This window comes from Lipotes vexillifer, unplaced genomic scaffold, assembly GCF_000442215.2.
Source record: "Lipotes vexillifer unplaced genomic scaffold, Lipotes_vexillifer_v1.1 scaffold426, whole genome shotgun sequence".
Lineage (NCBI taxonomy): Eukaryota > Metazoa > Chordata > Mammalia > Artiodactyla > Lipotidae > Lipotes > Lipotes vexillifer.
The window spans coordinates 1,939,738-1,952,806 of NW_006779491.1; the positions used below are offsets into that span (position 1 = coordinate 1,939,738).

The window sequence follows — 13,069 nt, forward strand, 5'->3', positions numbered from 1 at the left end:
CCCCGAAGCACAGTTCATGTCCGATTTTCTGGGTCTGGGCCAGGCAGAGCCCAGCACCGGGGGCCTCACCCGGCCATTACCTGCCCACGGCGGTGCACCGCTTTGGCCCTCACCTGTGCGGGTGCCTCTCAGCTGCTCCCTGTCCTCTGAGCCATGGAGATCCGCGCCCCAGGGCCCCACCGAGCGCTCCATCGCCGGCACGCCGCCCTGAGCAAGGGGACAGACACAATTTCACGGTCACACAGCCATGTGCGGACGGCGGCGCCCTGCCCTCTGCTGGCCGGCACGGGGACCGGGCAGCGTTCGGGTCCGAGGCGCGGGGCGCGGCTCCCGGTGATCCCCGCCCGCGCCGCCAGCCGCCCCTGCACCTGCTGCTCCTTCCGGAGCGCAGCCGCTCCCCTTCTCCTCCCGCCGCCGCCGCTGCAGCAGCCGCCTCCGCCACCCCGGCGCCCTCCGGAGCTCCTCGGCGGGGCTCCGGTGCCCGCGCCGCCAACGACTCGGGGATGTGGGCTCGGCGCCAAATGGGGAGGGGGCTCCGTTCCAGGCGTTCCCAAGGGGCGGCCGCCGGGGGCGGGGACGGGAAGCGGAAGCGCCGGGCGGCACCCGGCCGCTCTAGGACCTTGGAGGAGCTGCACGCTTGTGGGGGCAGCCCTCGTCCTCCAGAGCTCTGTGGCCGGCGGGCAGCCGCGTGCCGCGGAGAGGGCTACTCTGAGCCGAGGACAGTTGCCCGAACTCGGTGGTATTAACCGTGTGCCTCCTGGTCTGGAGTTGGATGCGGTGGGCCGAAGACTTCCTAATTGTCGCTGTGTCGGGCCACCCGCGCCTAACTCCGGAGCTGGCCGACAGCGCCAGCCACCCCGGCCCGGAGAGACAAAGAGAGATCCAAAGGCAGACCCATGGAAAGGGGTGGGGCAAAGACCAAGGCGGACAAAGGGCCGCAGAGGGCGGCGGAGACCCCAGATGGGGCGGGGGCGTGGCGCCGAGACACGGGAAACAAAGCGGGACCGGTCGGCGAGGCAGAGGGCCGCGCGTGGGGGCTGGGCTGGGGGAGACAGGCAGTAGCGGGAGCTAGTGGCAGACGCCAGATAAATGCTGAGGAGAGGCAGGCCGATGGACACAGACCTGGATCCGGAGTCGTAACCTAAGAGCCCTGAATCAGAGAGGATGCAAAGGCAGAGAGACAGAGACTGCAGCAGACCAAAAACACAAGAGCAAAAGATTGGCCGCCAGAAACAAACACATGTAGAAACAGATAAGATAGACATAAAGTCGATGAAGCAGAGTCAGAAGAACTACAAGAAAAGGCAGGGAACCTGGAGAGAAACAGAGGCAGAGGAACGAAAGTGAAACAGGCAGAGACAAAGAGAGACAGGGACACAAAGAAAGAGGCCATGGGGAGACTAGGGACAGGTCTACAGCCCTACAAAGGGAGCCCAGGGAGAGGCTAAAACATTAAACCCTGTTTCCCAGCTTGGTGGGACCCTGGCAGGGGCTGTGTTCCAGTGGTCCCAGGGGTGTGATCCCCAGTATCTGTACTCTGGGCAAGGTTGCCTTTGGGGAGGGGGTGGGGTGCCTGTAAGTGTCTGCAGCCCATCTAATGATGCAGAGGGGTAACCAAGGTTTGTATATTAATTAACATTTATTAGCACCTCAGTGCTATGTCAAGAGTTTGATAAAGAGATGAAACACGTGTAAGAGTTGTCCTTGGGGTGCTACCAGTTTAAAGGGGCAAGCAAACAAATCATGATAAATAAGAACTCTAAGGGCGTGAGAGAGTTACGTTCACCGATTCGAGATAGTAGGAAGAGTTCTCATTTGTGGGAATGAATTGTGGTTTTGTGTACCTGGTATGCATGAATGTTAGACATGGATAAACATGGAGCACAAATCAATCAACACATACTTATGGATCATCAACCATAAGTCTAGACCCTGGAAATACAAAGACATCCCTCAGGGAGCTCTCTCTGCTCAGTAGAACATGGAGACATACAGATGATATGACAGATTGTATACCGACCTAATAAACAAAGATATGATAGGAATGTAGTACAGAGAGAGAGAGAGAGAGACCTATAGAGTTTCGTGGCTGTAGACACTGTCCTTAAGTTCATTCATGCAGAGTTTGATTCCTGACCTTGTCATTTGCTCCCATTTAACCTTGGGTGGGGAAGTTACTTCTGTTTGACCTATAGATTCGTGGCTGTAGACACTGTCCTTAAGTTCATTCATGCAGAGTTTGATTCCTGACCTTGTCATTTGCTCCCATTTAACCTTGGGTGGGGAAGTTACTTCTGTTTCCTGAACTGTAAAATGGGGATAATACCTAATTTGAATGGTTGATGTGTAAAGTACTTAGTAAAAAATATCAGTTATTACTCTTTGGGCTGAAGTAACCAAGGAAGAAGTTGGCATTTTTGAGCTGATCCTTTCAGGACAGGTAAGATTTCAGCCAAGTCCAGAGCCTGGCTGAAGTGGACCTAAAATGAAGAACTCCAGGCAGAGGGATTGAAATGAACAATGGCCCACATACTAATTGCAAACCTACTATGTGCTAGAAGCTTGGGATCCAAAGATGATTAAGATCTATCCTCAAAGAGGAAGATAGATAATAGTTCTGTTTTAATGTGTCAAAAGTTTACATAATAGGAAAGTAATGGAAGCTGCAGATGAGATGGTAAGTTAATCATCTGTTCCACAAACATTTCCCGGGGGTCCAATATGTGCCAGGCACATGTGCTGGGAAACAGAGGTAAGAGGGTACCAAAATGGCAAAGAGCCAGCCCCTCTTGGAGGAAACCCCCAAAGGCTGGCCAGCCTGCATGCCATACTCACTTGGAGAGGTAGCTCTGACTTTGAGAAGACAAAGCCTGGAGTTATTGGGTCTGAACCTGAACTCAGGTCTAAAGACATAGAAACCCTTCCAGGGATGTCTGGCAGGGCCATAGGTAGCTATGAAGATATGATGGAGAGATGAAAAAGAACTAATCCAGATGATTATTAAATGGGAAGACTGCTGTCTACCATTCACTGCCCCATAGGAAACTCAAGGGGGGGATCTTCTTTTCTACAAACAGGCCCCAAACCTTATCACAGGAATGATTGGGCATAATTTGTTGGAGTTAATAAGCATGTAAATGGAATATTGTGTCACTGCTAATTCATATCATCTCTGCACTTAACCAAGCCAAGAGACTTTTCTGAGGGCATTTATTAGTATGCACAAATGCCTTAAATATGTGACTTCCTTTGACTCAGTAATTCCCCTTATAGAAATGAGGCCCGAGGAAATGGTTGGACAAGTGCACAATGATAGCACCACAAACACAGTCATCCCAGCTCAGCGTTGTTTATCACAGGGAAGAATGGGAATCAGCCTGAATACTAAGCATCTAGAAAAATGATAATGTAGATGTGTATTTATGATCATAGACATAACATATAAAGTGATGAAAACAGGTTTCCAAAGTTATGATCCTAGTTTTGTGAATATATATTTATTCATATGTATAGGCATATGAGAAAATCTAGAAGGATGAAAATCAAAATGAGGATATATCATGGAATGATATTAGATGTAAATTTTTCTAACCATTTGCATTTGCTAATTTTTCCATGAGAATATGTATTGGTAATACAGTAAATAAATGAATATAAATGCCATTTTTTCTCTTTTTTTCTTTTTTTTATTGAGGTATAGTTGATTTACAATATTATGTAAGTTTCAGGTGTACAACATAGTGATTCACAATTTTTTTTGTAAATATTTATTTATTTTATTTATTTTCCTTATCTTTTTGGCTGTGTCGGGTCTTAGTTGCGGCACACGGGATCTTCGTTGAGACACGTGGGATCTTTCATTGCGGCGTGCTGTCTCCTCTTTGTGGCCCTTAGGCTTCTCTCTAGTTGTGGCATGCGGGTTTTCTCTCTCTAGTTATGGCGCGCAGGCTCCAGAGCGCATGGGCTCTGTAGTTTGCGGCACGCGGGCTCTCTCGTTGAGGCACGAGGGCTCAATAGTTGTGGCGCGCAGGCTTAGTTCCCCCGAGGCATGTGGGATCTTAGCTCCCCGACCAGGGATCAAACCCACGTCCCTTGCATTGGAAGGCGGATTCTTTACCAATGGACCACCAGGGAAGTCCCAGTGATTCACAATTTTTAAAGATTATACTGCATTTATAGTTATTATAAATTGGCTGTATTTCCTGTGCTGTACAATATATCCTTGTACCTTATTTTAGTTTGTACCTCTTAATCTCTCAGCCCTATCTTGCCCTTCTCCTTTCCCTCTCCCCACTAGTTTATTCTCTAGATGTGTGAGTCTGTTTCTGTTTTGTTGTATTCGATAGGTTTTTTTTGTTTTTTATATTCCATATATAAGCGATAATATATAGTATTTCTTTGTCTGACTTATTTCACTAAACATAATACCCTCCAAGTTCATCCATATTGTTGCAAATGGCAAAATTTCATTCATTTTTATGGCTGAGTAGGTAGTATTTCATTATGTGTGTGTGTGTTTGTGTATGTATATACATATGTATATATATTTTATATATGTATATATAATACCATATCTTCTTTATCCATTCATCTGTTGATGGACACTTAGGTTGCTTCCATATCTTGGCTATTGTAAACACTGCTGCTATGAACATTGGGGTGCACGTATCTTTTTGAATTAGTGTTTTTGTTTTCTTCGGATATATACCCAGGAGTCCTATTGCTGGATCATATGGTAGTTCTATTTTTAGTTGTTTGCAGAACCTCCATACTGTTTTCCACATTGGCTACACCAACTTACATTCCCACCAACAGTGTACAAGGGTTCCCTTTTCTCCACATCTTGCCAACATTTGTTATTTGTGGTCTTTTTGAATGATAGCCATTCTGACAGGTGTGTACATGTTATTTTCTTAAATATTATTGAATAATTCAGGGAAGAGCTGATTAGAGTCTGAGCCCAGGGCAGGGGCAAGATGGTGAAGGGTGTAGAGAGGAGGGGCCAATTTTTCTCATGGATAGAAAGAACTTGGAAACCAAGTGGATATACTTGTGGAGAGCAAAGGAGGGAGGAGTTCAGAGTTTTAACTAGGATGGTAGGGCTGCTCAGCCTGGTGAGAAATGCAGGGGGAAGGGTTGTGGTGCAGGGGGAAGGGTGTAATTATCCCTTCCCTTGGCTTCTCCAAGTACTCTGTTTATCTCATTATTACACTACATTTTTAGCACCAGTGCTGTGTGTCACTCTTGCTTGTGGCTGTCTCTGTCTCCCCAGAGGGCGGCAACCCTGGCTGATTCACCCTTTCTGGATTCTCAGCAACTAATCCAGAAGAGCAGTCGCTAGATTGGAGCTAGTGGCACCGTTGCACCCCTCAGCTCATGTAATAGCAATAACTAGTGTTATGTGTGAGCTCATCTTTTATGCCAGGCACTGCTAAGAACTTTATATGTGTTAGGTATATAATCCTCATCATGCCCCTATGAAGTGAAATTATTAATGGCATTATTTAACAGATACAGAAACGAAGTCACTGAAAGGTTAAAGATGCCCAAGGTCACACAGCTCTTAATTACTATATGTCTTTATAATCATGAAACTTGAACAACTTCTGTGAATTCAGTGTGGTGGGAGCGTCCAATCCCATATGGTAGATGAGGAAAGTAAGGCCCAGAGAGGTGATTTTTCCAAGGTTACATGAAAGGAACAGTACTAGAAACGAGGTTGAAGTAAGGAAAAGGTGGTAGCATGGATGGATCTTAAAAGATAGTGCTGATTGAAAAAAATTAACAAACAGAAATACATATTAGTATATACATATATAGCTATTTGTGTAAACATGTACTATGCACTGCACATTTTTCAAAATGTGTACAAACTAAAAAATTACACATTAAGCACATTAGAGTGGTTGCCTTAGGCTGAGGAGAGGAAATGAGTGAGCTATGAGGTGGTATAACAGAGCACCACAGACTAGGAGTCTTAATCAACAGATGTTTATTTTCTCATAGTTCTGGAGACTGGAAGTCCAAGATCAAAATGCCAGCAGGGTTGGTTTCTGGTGTGGCCTCTTTTCTTGGGTTGCAGACAGCCACCTTCTCACTGTGTCCTCACATGGCCTTTCCTTTGTGCATGCGCAGAGAGAGATTGCTGGTGTCGCTTCTTATAAGGACACCAGACCTATAGAATCAGGGCCCCACCCTTCTGACCTCACTTAACCTTATTTCCTCCTTAAAGGTCTTACCTCCAAATATAGTCACATTGGGGGTTAGGGCTCCAACACATGAAGTGGGGGGTAGGGGGACACAATTCAGTCTATAACAGGGGCTAAATGGGAAATAATAGAACCATGAAGAATAGAGAAAGAAAATGGGGTTGGAGCAATAGGAAGGATCCAGATTGAGCAAGGCCTTATAGGTCATACTAAGGGGACTCGCTTTAAAGGTTCAGAGAGGTCACTCAGTTCATAAATGCTAAAGCTAGGGTATGTGTGTGTGTGTGTGTATATATATATATATATATATATATATATGGTATACATAACTGATTAACTCCAAAGCCCATGTCATCCGAAACCACTCTGAGTCCTGATAACAAAATATAAATGTGTGTATTTCATCTTACTATGAAAAAAATGGAGTTCAGAGAGGGCAAATCACTTGCCCAAGGTCACACAGTAAGTGGGAGAGCTGAGGTTTGGGAATTTCTTTCTGACTCCAAAGCCAAGCTCCTTTTACAAGTTCTGCAGCCTGCCAGCCTTTGTCCCGGACTAACTTCAATCACTCACTCTTTCATGCATTCATTTATCTAGTATATTATTTATTGGCACCTTCTTTATTTTTTCTTTCTTTCTTTTTTTTTTGCAGTACTCGGGCCTCTCACTGTTGTGGCCTCTCCTGTTGCGGAGCACAGGCTCCGGACGCGCAGGCGCAGCGGCCATGGCTCACGGGCCCAGCCGCTCCGCGGCATGTGGGATCTTCGTGGACCGGGGCACGAACCCGTGTCCCCTGCATCAGCAGGCGGACTCTCAACCACTGCGCCACCAGGGAAGCCCTATTGGCACCTTCTTTGTGCCAGGCCCTGTGCAAGACACCAGGGATATAGAAATTAGAAGACATGGTCCCTGTCCTCAGAAAACTCAGCCGGGAGCAGAAGAGACATCCAGATAAGCAAAGGTGGGCATTGGAGGGGGCTGTGAAAGGTGCCGGGGAGTCCAGAGGATGGAAAATGACTCTGCCTGGGGTGGATGGGGAAGGTTTCATAGAGGAGGAAGAAGAGCCCTTTGAATCAAACCCTAGAAGGATAAAGAGGAGTTCACCTGGTGCAGAAGAAGATAAAGTTCAATATACACAGAGCCTAGGATATGGGCACTCACTAAAGGTGAGTGAAAGACGGGGTGATGAGGTCAGATGGGGGAGGCTTTGGCTGCCAAGTCAGGACTCAGAATTGAATCTGAGATCACTGGGAAGCCCATGAAGAGTTTCAAGCAGGGAAGTTCCTTGGCCAGGATTCTGAAGGACAGTCTCTCTGGAAGAGGTGTCCAAAGACCTGAAGTCCTTTTAAGAATCCAGTGCAAGAGCTGGCGAGGAAAATTGATTGCCCCTCCCACCCTCAATTTTGTTATGGCTTTTGGTCCACTCAGACCCTTGGAACTTTTTTTGTTTAACCACCTCTGTCAAAGCCTTCATCTCACTTGCTAGAGAGACCAACCCACTTCCTTCCTCTCTGCTTACACCCTACCTCCCACCAGGGTGATGGGGTTACAATGGGGCTTGGAATAAAGGTGTACAGAGAACAGAGGGGTTGAAGCTTCCTATTGGGGTTATGCGCAAAGGTATCCAGGAGTTGAGGACCACAGCTGTTCTTGGTCTCAGCTTTTCCCACCTCTCTGGGCCAGTTTGAGCATCTCAGCTTCCTACATTGCCTGCCGCCTTGTTTGCCGCCCTCAACTTCCTGCCCCACCAGAGGAAGTGGGGAGAGACAGCAGGTGCAGCGACAGCTATCGGGGCCATGGTGAGTCTTTATGCCCAGGAATCCAGGCATCTCTGCCCCCAGTCCCCAACCCCCAGGTTAGCCAGGTCAGCCCACAATAGGCTGACTTCTCCTAGCCTCTGAGATCAGGTTATCCTGGGGGCCCTGCCTGCTGCCCGCAGCAGCCTCATATTGTCCACCCCCTGCCAACAGGACAAGGAGTATGTGGGTTTCGCCACCCTCCCCAACCAGCTGCATCGCAAGTCCGTCAAGAAGGGGTTTGACTTCACACTCATGGTGGCAGGTCTGGGGGTTTTGGAGAGGGGCCTGGCAAGGGGTCCTCAAGAGACCTTGGCTGTCCCCTCACCTGACCAGTTGGGCCTGTCTTGTCCACAGGGGAGTCAGGCCTGGGAAAATCTACCCTCATCAACAGCCTATTTCTCACCAACCTCTATGAGGATCGGCAAGTCCCAGAGGCCAGGGGTAAGACCGCCTCCCCACTGTGCTCTCCAGGCACTCTTACCCCCTCCTCCCATGTCCCTAGACTGCACTCTCTTCCTTTCCATCTGGATTTCCCATGATTCTGGGGGACTCAGGCAGCTCACTCTGCTTTTCTCCGAGACTCACTCTCCTCCCCTGAGAAATGCGTGGAGGCAACTGTGAGTCTGAGAAAGGAAATTAGTCCTGCCTCGGGCCCCTACCCAGCTCCCTGACCTCTCTCCATCCTCATAGCTCGCTTGACACAAACACTGACCATCGAGTGCCGGGGCGTGGAGATCGAGGAAGGGGGTATTAAGGTGAAGCTGACCCTGGTGGACACACCTGGCTTCGGGGACTCAGTGGACTGTTCAGACTGGTGAGGAATGGGGGAGGACCTGGGGCTCAGCTTCCCAATGTGGCTACTCTGTGGAGACTGAGGGGTCAGATTCTGGGCTGGTCTGCCCTGCCCTACCCCCCTCGCCCCCGCCAAAGGTGGGGCCTGTTTCTGGTGGCCTTGTGGCCCAAAGTGCCCTGTGCTTCCCGACATCTCACCTGCCAGTTTCCTCTTATGTCTTTGGTTGGAGCCAAAGAAACCACTCCCCACACCCACAGTCCTGGCTAGCCTTGTCCCCTTCCCTGTGCTGCGGTCCCTGTTCTCTGACTTTCTGCTCTCTCCCCACACCCCAGCTGGCTGCCCGTGGTGCGCTTCATTGAGCAGCAATTTGAGCAGTATCTTCGGGATGAGAGTGGCCTGAACAGGAAGAACATCCAGGATTCCCGTGTCCACTGCTGCCTCTACTTCATCTCACCCTTTGGCCGGGGGTCCGAGGGGCACCCTGGGGAGTTGGGACATTTGGGGAGGGCTGGAGGGGGAGTGTCTCTGTGCCCTGAAACTGAGCGCTGACCAATCCCTGGGTGCAGGCTCCGGCCCCTAGATGTGGCCTTCCTCCGGGCGGTGCATGAGAAGGTCAACATCATCCCAGTCATTGGCAAAGCAGATGCCCTGATGCCTAAGGAAACACAGGCCCTCAAGCAGAAGGTGTGTGCGGTGGCCTCTGACATTTGGCCTCACATGAAGCCAAAAGTCATGATCAAAATCGAACTCAACTTTGACTTCTTTGATCTTGGGGTAGCCCTTTTGGAGCGTGATGTGTCAGGCTAGACTGTGGAAGAAAGTTTCTGAGGAAGGTGGGTCATAAGCTGCCTAAGGAAGCCATGTCTCTGGAGGTTCAGGATAGAACCCCTGGGCTGGATGCTTGGCTAAGGCCTGTCTGAGGCCAGGGGTGTAGACATAATGACCAATATTATCCTTCTGGCCCCAGGATGCTGACTGCTCCCCCCACCTTCCCACCCCCCTGTGTCTTCAGAGCCCTTTCCCACTGTTTCCACTTATGCCTCTCTCTCCTGGCCTTTTGGTGTCTGCTCATCTTCAAAACTTCCCAGGCATCGGTCTTCCCATTAGGGTAACTGTCTCAGTTTTTCACCATCTACGTCTCTGTCTCTCGTTGTTTGAGATTTTGTTTTCAGTCATCCCGTATGTCCATCTTTCACCATCTCTGTCTTTCATGTCTTCCTCTCTGTCTCTTCCACCCCGTGTCTGCATCTATATCTCACTGTCTCTGGTCATGCAATGTCTGCGGTTCACAGTCTCTGTGTTTCTCACCGTCTCTGCATCTGTCTCCTCCAAGATCCGGGAACAGTTGCAGGAGGAGGAGATCAATATCTACCAGTTCCCCGATTGTGACTCTGATGAGGATGAAGACTTCAAGAGGCAGGATGCGGAGATGAAGGTGCAGAGGCAAAGGAGGAAGGGGCAGAGCAGCCAGGGGAGGCGGATGTGGAGGTGGGAGCTGAGAAAGAGGTTTCTGCCCAAAGGGGGCCAACGGTGATCGCTGACCCCTGCCCTCTAGGAAAGCATCCCTTTTGCCGTCGTCGGTTCCTGCGAAGTAGTGAGGGACGGCGGGACCCGACCGGTGAGGGGACGCTGCTACTCCTGGGGCACCGTGGAGGGTGAGTAAGGCCAGGAACGCATTCTGAGGCCAGCAGGGAGCCCAGGACGCCTCCGAGTCAACTGCACCCAACAGGTGAAGTTGGGGAGAGTTCTGGTCCCGGGGGTCCTAAAAGTCAAAAGAGGGGTCCTTGGGCAGCAGACCCGACCCAAGCTCCCCGACTCTTGGTCTGCCCCCCAGTGGAGAACCCACATCACTGCGATTTCCTGAACCTGCGACGGATGCTAGTGCAGACACACCTGCAGGACCTGAAGGAGGTGACGCATGATCTGCTCTACGAGGGCTACCGGGCGCGCTGCCTACAAAGCCTGGCCCGGCCTGGGGCACGTGATCGAGCCAGCCGTAGGTGAGAGCCAGAGGTGACTCCTAGGGGCTTCCAAGGCGCCGCGCTCACCATCCATGACCCCTGCCTTCACCTTCTAGACCTCTCTCCCGGAGCCTTTCTTTCCCCACCCACTTTGCTTATGGCCCTAACCTGAAGGACATGGTCCCGCCAAACCCCAGGCCCTGCCTCGCGGCAGTGACTCACAACCAGGGTTCTCGACTTTGATTCCTGTCCCTTTCCTCCACCCCCTAGCAAGCTCTCCCGCCAGAGCGCCACAGAGATCCCGCTGCCCATGCTGCCTCTGGCTGACACGGAGAAGTTGATCCGCGAGAAAGACGAAGAGGTGAGCAAGCACCTCTCTTTCCCCCAGATCAAGGCCCCAAATCCTCTTCGAAGTCCCTTTCTGGCCTTACCCGCCCAGTCCCACTGCCTGCAATCTTGCCCCGCACAGCTGCGCCGCATGCAAGAGATGCTGGAGAAGATGCAGGCCCAGATGCAGCAGAGCCAGGCTCAGGGCGAGCAGTCGGACGCTCTCTGAGACCCCCGCCCGGACCCTACTTTACCTCGCCTCCGCCTGCAGTTCGTCTCTTGTCCAATCCTCGAGCCCCAGGCTGCCCGGCGCTTAATCCCGGAGCCCCAGCCTGTAAGGCCGGCCCTTGCAAGGGGTTAGCGGGCTAGCAAGTTCTCCCAATCCTGGAGGGTGTAGCCCCGCCTTTGGCTCCGCCCCGACCCCGCCTTGGCTCCGCCCCAATCCGCCTCGGCCCACCAAGCGAGCCAGAGCTTCCTTCCCATCCCCTAACTCTCCCAGCCCCTAACTCTCCCACCCCCGCCCCACTTCACCCAAACTGCGACTTCAATAAAAACTGAATTTCCCTGAGGCCACGCAAGTCTTCTCTTTCCCAGCGGGAATAAGCGGCGGGCGTGGCGGGTGGAACCGTTCCACCCAGGCCTCTGGGCCACTATTTATTCATTCATTTGCTGGGCACTCGTTTCGTGCCAGCCGGTGTTTCAGCGCAGCCTCCCACCTGAGCCCTGCTCACACAAACGCACTGAAGCCGTCGCGGATAAGAAACGAGACCAGTTTAATTTATTAGGAGTCGAGGTGGGGTGGTCGCACTGGCAGGAAGGCGTTGCCCAGCAGAGGCCTAAGAGGGTCCGCTACTCCTGGTCCTTGGCGTCGCCATGCGTGATGACGTAGCATATGTTCTTGTAGTCTACGTTGCCGCCCACGTCGGGGGGGAAGGCCGCCCACATATTCGTGATCTGGGGAAAAAACGCAGGGGTATCTCCAACCGGTTCCTTACGTTCCCCTTCCCCCATCCCTCCGCTTCTCCTAGGCCCTTTCCCCACTCACCTCTTCGCGGGAGAAGCGGTCACACTGCGTGGTAAGCAGCTCCTCCAGGCTGGAGAGAGGTGACAGAGATTGGGCTTCGTGATTCCTTTCCACTCCCTCCCACCTCATCCCCGTTGCCATTCCCAGTCTTGCCTTGAAAACCAGGGTTACTCTGGATTCCTCTTTGGTCTCCCAAACACTCTGGCCTCCCCCTTTTGCCCTTCCCCCTGTGTGCTGTGAAAATTTAATCCCATCGCCACAGTCCTAATTTTTCCCTTATCTCTGGCAGTGCCTAACTCTTGGTAGGAATTTAAGGAGGCTTTCTGTGTGGGAGCAGCTGGAGGGTGTCACTTACAACTGCTTCTTGATGGTGCCCTTCCCCTCAGGGTCCAGGACCTTGAAGGCTCCAGTGATCACATCCTCAGGGTCGGCACCTGGGGGGGTCAGAGAGCACATGAAGTTGAAGGGTTGCTAAAGGGTCAGTCCCTGAAAGGTCTGGGGAGAGGGGGTCCCTGGCATCTGGGGGTTTGGACCCAGGACACTTCATTCACCTTTGAGCTTCTCCCCAAACATGGTCAGGAAGACAGTGAAGTTGATGGGCCCACTGGCTTCCTTCATCATGTCATCTATCTCCTCATTCTTCACATTGAGACGCCCTGGAATAGGATGGGGGAAGCATGGAGTGAAGTGGGCTCTAGGGGCCAGGGAATAATGCTTCCCATAAATACACATCATCCCATCCATTTTTTATCTGAGTAGACTGAGGCCCAGGGTGGACCTGGCAGGGCTGGAACCTGAGGCTGCTGAATTCCCAGAACTCTGCAGCCTTGAATCTTTACAGGTGGAGTAGGCTCACCCATGGCTGCGAAGGTGTCCCGCAAGTCCTCCTTGTCGATAATGCCATCACGATTCTGGTCAATTACTGTGAAGGCCTGTGGAGGGCCGGGGTAGGGAAA

General features: G+C 51.2%; 3 protein-coding genes across 3 annotated transcripts in view; 1 reads left to right on the plus strand and 2 right to left on the minus strand.

The window, feature by feature from the left end:
- ZNF48 (zinc finger protein 48) overlaps positions 1–530 on the minus strand; it is a 4,169-nt gene extending 3,639 nt beyond the window's left edge. The window contains exons 1-2 of the mRNA XM_007452731.1: positions 369–530; positions 114–207 (exon numbers count right to left, since the gene is read on the minus strand). Coding sequence (XP_007452793.1) covers positions 114–192 — 79 coding nt within the window. The 5' untranslated portion in view covers positions 193–207; positions 369–530. The remainder of the gene's footprint in view (positions 1–113; positions 208–368) is intronic.
- Positions 531–7,939: 7,409 nt separating this feature from the next.
- Positions 7,940–11,508, plus strand: SEPTIN1 (septin 1). The gene is made up of 11 exons (XM_007452735.1): positions 7,940–8,008; positions 8,180–8,270; positions 8,363–8,449; positions 8,699–8,822; positions 9,134–9,268; positions 9,368–9,485; positions 10,135–10,236; positions 10,357–10,456; positions 10,636–10,801; positions 11,033–11,123; positions 11,232–11,508. The coding sequence occupies exons 1-11, from the start codon at positions 8,006–8,008 to the stop codon at positions 11,316–11,318; spliced, it is 1,104 nt and encodes a 367-aa protein (XP_007452797.1). The 5' UTR covers positions 7,940–8,005; the 3' UTR covers positions 11,319–11,508.
- A 337-nt stretch (positions 11,509–11,845) lies between these two features.
- Positions 11,846–13,069, minus strand: part of MYL11 (myosin light chain 11) — a 2,534-nt gene continuing 1,310 nt past the window's right edge. The window contains exons 3-7 of the mRNA XM_007452736.1: positions 12,970–13,045; positions 12,665–12,769; positions 12,469–12,547; positions 12,135–12,183; positions 11,846–12,043 (exon numbers count right to left, since the gene is read on the minus strand). Of these exons, the coding sequence (XP_007452798.1) occupies positions 11,939–12,043; positions 12,135–12,183; positions 12,469–12,547; positions 12,665–12,769; positions 12,970–13,045 (414 nt within the window). The 3' untranslated portion in view covers positions 11,846–11,938. The remainder of the gene's footprint in view (positions 12,044–12,134; positions 12,184–12,468; positions 12,548–12,664; positions 12,770–12,969; positions 13,046–13,069) is intronic.

What these genes read in the sequence shown, in the direction of transcription:
- SEPTIN1 (XM_007452735.1), top strand. An exon ending in GCAAGTCCCAGAGGCCAGGG is followed by an intron (nt 8,450 to 8,698) that starts GTAAGACCGCCT and finishes CCATCCTCATAG; the next exon opens with CTCGCTTGACACAAACACTG. An exon ending in ATCTCACCCTTTGGCCGGGG is followed by an intron (nt 9,269 to 9,367) that starts GTCCGAGGGGCA and finishes CCCTGGGTGCAG; the next exon opens with GCTCCGGCCCCTAGATGTGG.